The sequence below is a fragment of the Bos indicus genome, chromosome 3 (assembly GCF_029378745.1).
Source record: "Bos indicus isolate NIAB-ARS_2022 breed Sahiwal x Tharparkar chromosome 3, NIAB-ARS_B.indTharparkar_mat_pri_1.0, whole genome shotgun sequence".
Taxonomy (NCBI): Eukaryota; Metazoa; Chordata; class Mammalia; order Artiodactyla; family Bovidae; genus Bos; species Bos indicus.
The window spans coordinates 74,106,519-74,116,013 of NC_091762.1; the positions used below are offsets into that span (position 1 = coordinate 74,106,519).

The 9,495-nt window shown below is 33.4% G+C and overlaps 1 protein-coding gene across 2 annotated transcripts in view; it reads left to right on the plus strand.

The window, feature by feature from the left end:
- NEGR1 (neuronal growth regulator 1) overlaps nucleotides 1–5,617 on the plus strand; it is a 1,040,964-nt gene extending 1,035,347 nt beyond the window's left edge. For both annotated transcript variants that reach the window (XM_070786319.1, XM_019957265.2), the window contains one exon: nucleotides 1,095–5,617. In XM_070786319.1, coding sequence (XP_070642420.1) covers nucleotides 1,095–1,219 — 125 coding nt within the window. In that variant the 3' untranslated portion in view covers nucleotides 1,220–5,617. The remainder of the gene's footprint in view (nucleotides 1–1,094) is intronic.
- The last annotated feature ends 3,878 nt before the right edge of the window (nucleotides 5,618–9,495 follow it).

The window sequence follows — 9,495 nt, forward strand, 5'->3', positions numbered from 1 at the left end:
CAGAGTAGACTAGTGTTACCAGAGGCTGGGAGCTGGGGAAATTGCAGAGATTGTTGAATAAGGGTATAAACTTACAATCAGTAGACAAATAAGTTTTGTAGATCTAATGTACAACATAGTAACTGTAGACAATAATACTGTGATATAACCTTCAAAGTTGCTAAGGACTAGATCTTAACTGCTCCCACCACAAAAATGATCATTTTTTTATAACAGTATTCTTTATTTTTATGATAGTACTTTAAAAAGCTTTTGTTTACTTATTTTTGGCTTCGCTGGGTCTTAGTTGCTGCGCATAGGCTTCCTCTAGTTGTGGTGAACGGGGGCTACTCTCTTGTTGCAGTGAGTGGGCTTCTCATTGCAGTGGCTTCTCTTGCTATGGAACACAGGCTCTGGGGCGCGTGGGCTTCAGTAGCTGTGGCTCAAGGGCTCCAGAGAACAGAGTCAGTAGCTGCGGCACATGAGTTTAGCTGCCCTGTGGCATATGGAGTCTTCCTGGACCAGGGATCAAATCCATGTTTCCTGCACTGAAAGGTGGATTCTTAACCACTAGATGACCAGAGAAGTCCCCAAAATGATTATGTGACATGATAGAAGTGTCAACTACCGCTATGGTGGTGATCATGTTGCAATATACAAGTGTATCAAATCTACACTGTTGTACACCTTAGACTTACACACTGTTATAGTTCAACTATATCTCAATAAAAAATTTTTAAATATATACATAAATGAATATTGTCCACTATTAGAAATAGTTACAATGCATATAAGATAAAAAATGTTAGCTGATATTTGCTGAGTACTTATGTCCAGTCTAATGCAATGTGCTACATGTGCTCTATCTCAAATTCTCACTGCAGTCCTGCCAGGTGGATTTTATTGTTTCTATTTTGTTCTTGAGAAAATTGAAGATCAGAGAGGTTAGTAGAATAGGCCACACATTGTCATACAGCAGAACCAGATGTGAATCTAAAATCTGTCTGACTCCAGTGCTAGTTTTTTCCCCAGAACACCCAGCTGCTTTTGATTATTGTTAAGATCTTGAAAGACACAAATTAGATTTTGATTTATTCTTTTCCATTTCTTTCCAGCTCCAAGTACAGCCCAGTACGGAATTACCGGGAGCGCTGACGTTCTTTTCTCCTGCTGGTACCTTGTGTTGACACTGTCCTCTTTCACCAGCTTATTCTACCTGAAGAATGCCATTCTACAATAAATATAAAGACCCATAAAAGGCTTTTAAGGATTCTCTGAAAGTGCTGATGGCTGGATCCAATCTGGTACAGTTTGTTAAAAGCAGCGTGGGATATAATCAGCAGTGCTTACATGGGGATGATCGCCTTCTGTAGAATTGCTCATTATGTAAATACTTTAATTCTACTCTTTTTTTGATTAGCTACATTACCTTGTGAAGCAGTACACATTGTCCTTTTTTTAAGACGTGAAAGCTCTGAAATTACTTTTAGAGGATATTAATTGTGATTTCATGTTTGTAATCTACAACTTTTCAAAAGCATTCAGTCATGGTCTGCTAGGTTGCAGGCTGTAGTTTACAAAAAAAACGAATATTGCAGTGAATATGTGATTCTTTAAGGCTGCAATACAAGCATTCATTTCCCTGTTTCAATAAGAGTCAAACCACATTTACAAAGATGCATTTTTTTTCTTTTTTGATAAAAAAGCAAATAATATTGCCTTCAGATCATTTCTTCAAAATATAACATATCTAGATTTTTCTGCTCGCATGATATTCAGGTTTCAGGAATGATCCTTGTAATATAACTGGCTGTGCAGCTCTGCTTCTCTTTCCTGTAAGTTCAGCATGGGTGTGCCTTCATAAAATAATTTTCTCTTCATCTCCAACTAATAAAATGTTTTTGCCAAATTCTATAACTTGAAAGCAAAAATAAACCACAATGATAAAGTTAATACTAACTATATCCTGTCTCTAAAGAACAAAGGAGCTATCAAATTGTAAAAATCTCTTCCCTCATTACCAATAGGGTTTTGAGAATTTTGCCCCACGATAGCTCAGCTTTGTGATGAAGACAATTTAACTAATATAGTACAGGTAAATCCACTGTATGATTTCTTTAGTTGTAGCTAAATGTTAGATCCACTTTGGGAAATAATTCCCTTTAAAATGATAGCACAGTCCATCCAAAATTGTCTGGCAATACAGCATCTTTTCCTTTCACTATTACAAGCCAAAATTTTTAAGGTAGTTTGTCAGAAAGGACACAAAGTCCAATTACCTAACATTAAATGAGATGGTAAACGTTCAAAATTAATTTGGTTCTGTGGCAAATAAGTTGGTATGCTAGATATAGTGTTCCTGTGGACAGGAGCATTTTGCATATTTTCCAGCTGAAAACATTACTCAGTTGATAGTTTGGCATACATGTTGTACAAAAATGCTCCAAAATATAACAAATATTCCATCCTAGTATGCAGCAGATCAATCCCTGAAATAACTAATTCTGTGGTTGAATCTTTCTCTATAGCCATGTCAGCTTAAACAAGCAAAGCTAAAATGAAAAAAAAAAATGCTTTATTTCTTACATGATATATGTAAGATGTGTTCAAATGAAGACAAGCCATTAGTGATGAAGAATATCTTAAAATAAATTAATTGCTAAATTATCATGGATTTTAAATTATTTCTATCACAAGGAATGAAAACTACATTTTTGAAGGAAAATGCTGTTATTCTACAAGTATTATATTACAAGAATAGTTCAATGGTTTACTCTTTACTAAAGACAGACCATAGCCTTGAAAGCCATTTGCAAGTTTGATAAAGTTACCAATTTTACTATCCCTAGAGAAATTTCTGCAAATAGTTCCCTTTTGCAAGTTATAACAACACCTGCTAATATAGTTAGAAACAAGATATTTAAGATATCTAATGTAGATAAGTAAAATATAAGTAAAATTTTGTCCCAAAGTATACCATAAATCTATTTTAATTAGAAATGTGAATCCTAAATGAGGAGGCATATATATACAACATTTCCACAAAATGACAATGATATGGCACAATGCTATTAAATTGACTGTAATAATTTATTATGTTATTTTGACTGATACACTAAGAAAGGTTTTTACAAAAACCACATATGACATTTTAACTTTGATTATTATTGATTTGCTTTTCAAAATCTTTTTGTGGAATTGGTGAGTAAACTACAAAATATTTTTTGTGTGTATTGCAGCTTTAAAGTGGCACACTCCATAATAATCTACTTACTAGAAATAGTGGTGCTACCACAGAAGTGTTAACCATCAGTACCATTGTTTGGGAGAAAGAAACAGATCAAGAATGCATATTATACAGTGATCGCTTTCCTAGAGTAAAAATACCTCCTCTTTGTAAGGTTTGTAGGGTAAATGTGAGGTAAACTGAGGTATAAACTATGGATGAACCAAATAATTAGTTCAAAGTGTTGTCATGATTCCGAATTTGTGGAGTCTGGTGTTTTTCCCATAGAATGTGACAGAAGTACAGTCATAGCTCAGTAGCTATATGTATTTGCCTTTATGTTAGAAGAGATTTTCTTGAGTGACATTTTTAAATAGAGGAGGTATTCACTATGTTTTTCTGTATCAAGCAGCATTCCTAGTTGTTAGGCCCCTGGACAGAGTGAAATCATGAGTATTTATGAGTTCAATATTGTTCAAATAAGGCTACAGTATTTGCTTTTTTGTGTGAATGTATTGCATATAATGTTCAAGTAGATGATTTTACATTTATGGACATTTGAAATGTCTGATTACTCCATTTTATCAGTCCTGATTGTACAAGATTGTTGCAATTTCAAAATAGCAGTTTTATGAAACTGATTTATCTTTTGATCTATAACAATTTTTCTAGCTATTCATTTCAGCATTATATTTCTACAGGTTCGATTTGTGGGACTCTTTTTGTTGCCCCTGAATTTTTTTCAAAGAAAGAAAAAAGAAAAAGCAGTTGAGAAAGTAGAGTAGAAAGAAAAAAGACTGACGGGGGAAAAGGTAAAGGGGAAAGAAAAAAAGCAAGGAAGGAAAAGAAGGAAAGAGGGAAGAAGAAAGGAGAGGCTGAGAGGGAGGGAAGAGCCAGAATATTAGGGTAGTCGACATAATTCACTTGCATTCTTTTAACTGCAACTGGTGTAATTATGTTTTATTTACAATGATCCCATTTGAAACATAAATCCTGTTACACCATTGAGTTACTATTATGCAGCAATTGTATAATGAAAAGTACTGCCCAAACTACAGTATTGTGTTATGGCGGGGACACTACAAGATTTGAGAGAGAGAGAACATCAAACTTAAAGCCACTGTTGGGGAGTTCAAACTTAGCTGAAAAATTAATGCTTCATCATAACATTTAAGCTATATCTAGAAAGTAGACTGGAGAACTGAGAAAATTACCAGATAATTCAGGACAATATATATAAATACCCCAGTGTGTGAACTCAGAAAACTCTGAGAAATTTATCAAAGCTGATTATCTATATTGATTAAATTTACTGAATAACTGTTAATTTATCCATTGTGCTTAGCTTTGTGACACAGCCGAAAGTTATCTATTTAATCTTTTCAATAAAAATTGTTTTTTGAAATTCAGAAATGATTTAAAAAGAGGTCAGGTTTTTAACTATTTATTGAAGTATGTGGATGTACAGTATTTCAATAGATATGAATATGAATAAATGGTATGCCTTAAGATCCTTTGAATATGTATTTACTTTAAAGACTGGAACAAGCTCTTCCTGTCTTTTAGTAAAACATCCATATTTCATAATCTGATGTAAAATATGTTGTACTGTTTCCAATAGGTGAATATAAAGTCAGTTTATCAATTAAAATATGTACTTGACTCATTTGAAAATTCTACTAATTTGAGGGAAAAGGGAAGAAATAGTAAACATATTTCTGCTATTCCCTTCTTTCTGTTGCTTCCACTGTACCACACTCACATGTCTCAGATACTCCAAAGCAACACAAGATGAAAATGTTAGATACTACAATTTAAAAAGGATCCATTTTGTGGCCATTCCCTCTGTTACTGCTTCCCCAAAGGTCTAACAAGCTGAACTACATCTAGCCTGAAGAAGAAAAAATGCATCACGGTAAGCAACACAGACTGATGATGAAATTTCGTTGGTTTTACAGACTAACCATCTGAAAATGGAAATGCCTATAGAAGTTAGGCAGAGAGTACAATTTCATGAGATTGCTGGGTATCAAACAAGGAGTATATTCCACTTCAAGGCATTCAGATACTATTTCAATAAAAACACCTTGCTTTCCAAACAAAATGTGATTTGACTGAAAGCCCATAGTTTGTAACAGCTGTAACATTTGTGTAAAACAAGGGCCACTCCAAATGAATGATTTAACCTCTCTTTTCCAAATCTGTTCATTTATACTCATCATGCAATTAAAAGGGGACAATGTGGTAGATAAAATAACAAACTGTGAAAAAGATTTACACTTGATGCATTAAGCTATTTTGAATCAGTATCGGTGTCATTGCCATTCTGGGAAAACCATATCTACCAAATCTCTTTCCCTTTTCAAAACCAAAAACAGGCACAAATAAACATCTTATTTTCCCTCTGGCTCATTATTTCTCCCTTTGTAATTTCTATTCTGCAAACAATCACATGGAAACATAAGTATCAAGTCTCAGACTCTGAAAGCTAGCATGTGAAGCAGAACTATTTTTCTCTCTGAATATCAGAGGTCAAAACACAGATACTTCAAAATGACATCCAGCTACTTGGAAGATAATTACTTACTTTTGCCTGGCAGGCAGAAATTTAAAAATTTTAAGAGAAAAACTTCCAAGAATAATTCATTCAAGATAATGTAATTTGATTCAAACACCAGAGTGTCAGTGTACTCATCCTGAACTTTCCAAGAAGCATACACCTTCACACTCATATGCACTTTTTCCTAATAATCCCAGATTTATGGAAAATATTTAGAAATTGACATATATAGTAGAAAAAGAAAAAAAAACTGGCAAATGAATGAATGAATACTTTGCATTCTTCCTGGAAAGGAAGAAAGAAGGAATAGATTTCAGTTTTCTACCTAAAAGCTCCTCCCACAGTTCTCCTAAGACTACCATGACTCCCCCAAGGCCTTCAGTCTAAGAATTCTACTCATTTCTGCTCAGCTCAGAGACAGCAGTGTCAGCTAGAATTACTTCTGAAGTGTCACAGCTATCTCTATCTTGAATTTTACCATGGCAAAATTTAGCAGACATTAAATGTACTTTAAAACATTATTATTGTCTCATTGATGATGAAATAAGATTCAGAAATTTTAAGTCACTTGCTGAGGGTTATGCTTTTACTAAGTGGCAGATTTGAACCAAATGTGCAATGCAGAATACTCCCAATTTGTTTCAATATCCATGAGCCTCCTTAGAAATAAATATGACCACATTACTAGCTTCACAAACAAATATATGTACATTTATATTTATATACAAGGAACTTTATTTACATGTAGATATTTTTTTTCCCTTTAATGCCATCCCTTTATTTTCCAAAGCCTCCAGAGGTTATGTGGTTTAAAGATGAATCACATTATACATCTCATCTAAAAATTTGGGTATGCAACTGGACACATAGCCCTTGCTAATATTAGGCCCATCACACCAAATGGAGGCTCTTGTCATAAAGCATATGTATATTTTTTATATAGCATTTTGCAAAAGCCTACCAAGTTTTGAATAACCCACTGACTATTCCTCAGGCATCTGCAATCAACAGAATTCTTAGAAATGATGAGTAGAATATATACACACATTTTTTAAAATACACAATAGAATACTGATTTTAATCTTAAGCGATGTTGTTTGAGCCAATTTATGCCAAAATACTAATTATATGCACATCTGTTTGTGCTGGGGCAGGAGAATGAGAGAAAGATTCTAATTTTAGAAATTAAACTATATACAACCTAAGGAATACACTTGCATTTTGTTTTCAAAATAGAAATATAATGCAGATCCTGTAAATGTCACTCTAGTCTGAAAAAACAGAAAGCAAAGCTTTCACATACATGTAAAATGAACACATCAATTCATTAATGAAGGATGCGGCAAATCTGGGTTCCATCTCTGGGTCACAATAATGTGGAGAAGGGAATGCAACCTACTCCAGTATTGTTGCCTGGAGAATGGCATGGACAGAGGAACCTGACAGGCTATAGTCCATGGGGTTGCAAAGAGTCAGATATGGTTGAGTGACTATCACTTTCAAGAAGTTACAACGGGATAAAAGGACAATCCAAAGAACAGGAATATTTATAGATTAAGAATATTGAAATTAATATGTTTATAGAGGCAAAACTGGATTCTTCCAGAGTAAGGAGAAGAATTAAGTTGTAACCTTAACCAACAGAACTCATATATGTGTTGGATGACAAGATATACTTTGCCTTGCTATCATTACAACTTGTAAAATTGTTCAAATGCAGTGAAAAGTGGAGTCCCCATAGAATCAGAACCAGGTAAACTTCAAGGGTGTTTGCTAAGGAGTGCCTGGGTTTTTCATGCACACAGCTTTTTCCCTAAAATAATGAGATGCAAAAGTCTTAAAAGCACATGAATTAAATGAATTGCCAATATTTTAAGGTTTGATAATATAACCTCTATTGTAATGATTCAGATAAAACCACATTATCTATATCTAATATTTTACATTTTCTGTATTCTAATTACTCATTTTCTTCCTTAATCACAAACCAATACCCAATAGTTTGGTACATATAGAGGAGAAATAAACAATTAAAATATAACAAGGATGACATTCTTCAATAATCTACCTTGTTGAAAAGTGAATATATTTTGAACACTTGTTAAAAGAAGAAGTTTTTTATCATTTGCAGGGAGGAGCATTTAATTCTTGGGATAATAGGAATTTTTATGAAAAATAAGGAGAATGAAGTAACGGTTAAGATGGCAATATCTCTTCAACCAAATACAACAGTAATGTTGAAAACACTGCAAGACACCATTGAACTGAATGGTCTGCTTCCACTTACTGCTAATGAACCTCGTCCTTGCAAATTTTGGTTTGGTAGACGCTACAGGAGGTAACATGGTTCATTAGGCTTTCAAAGCTTTAAAATGTTAAAGGAGGTGGTTTTCCTCCTTCATTTCAAGTGAATTGCTAAAAGCATCATGATGTTCCTCAGTGGAACTTTGAATTTGTTAGTTTCTTTATTAATTTTGACTTTTTTACATTCAAAAAAGCTAACTTTACACCAAATGCAGCATACTTCAACTTCCTGCAGGTTTGAATTGTGCTTAAGCAAATATTCCAAGCACATGGAATTTCCTGAGAAAATTTCAGGACCTTATTTTAGAAAAAGGACTTAAGCAATATTCTTTACAGACTGGAATATGCTAATAAAAAGAGCAATTTTCTTAATTGCACCCAATAGAATCCATAGAACTCTTACATAGTTTTCTAAAATGTAGTTTTATAAATAGTTTTCATAAATGTAGGTTGCAGTTGCCCTGAAACTTAACATCTCCCTACTACACATTTGACTAGTGACCTGGCCAAAAATGCGGTCAATAGCTTATTTATGACATACTCCTTAAGAAATTGTTGCCAGAGATTTGAAACTGCTCCAAGCTGATGTCTTTCAAAACAAAGCACATACTCACACATACAAACACAAAATCACATTGCTGTCAGTGATCTGGAAAATAAGCTTCCAAGCCAGCCATGTGGTGTTCTGGATAATTCAAAAAACGAAGAAGAAATGACAACAGTGCAGCCAACAGTTTCTGTTTAAGTTTCATTTGCTAAGACTTTCGTGTAAGTAACATCTTGTGATTGAATTAATCAGAAGGTGGCACCTGCTTTAATTGCTGATATGGAGAAAAACAGATTTTTTTGGGAATAAAATTTATTTTTGGAAATACATTTTTCCTGTTGATACTATGTAACTAGTTTATGATGCTTTTGAAAGTCTTACTATCTAATAATTTTAAATGTTGACAAGGAGAAAGACGGGTTTTTTTTTTTTTTTTAACTTGGAATAATTTTTTTCCTGGAAGTGTGTATTTCCAATTTGTAGATAGACAAACTTGCATGTATGTTCACAAATTTCTATTCTCGCATAATTCAATTGTAACAATACATTAACAAAACCTTTATGGTTTAATATGTGATGGAAATACATCTTTCACCAAGTAACACAAGAACTTATATAATGATCTCAATTTTTACACTGAGGTACTCAGCTAATATCTCAGGCTAGCATCATTTCAAGAAGAATCTAGCATCTGTTGATTATGGATATGTTAAAAATCAACTTAGTTTAGAATAAGAAGACATTATTTAATTTTTGTCAGATAACTCAAAATGTTCACATGTCACATCCTTTCAGGCATTCATTCTACAAGAAAGTGTGATTATATAACCTTTGAAGAGACTTTTAAAAGGAATTAACTGATAGAGTTAATCTGAATAT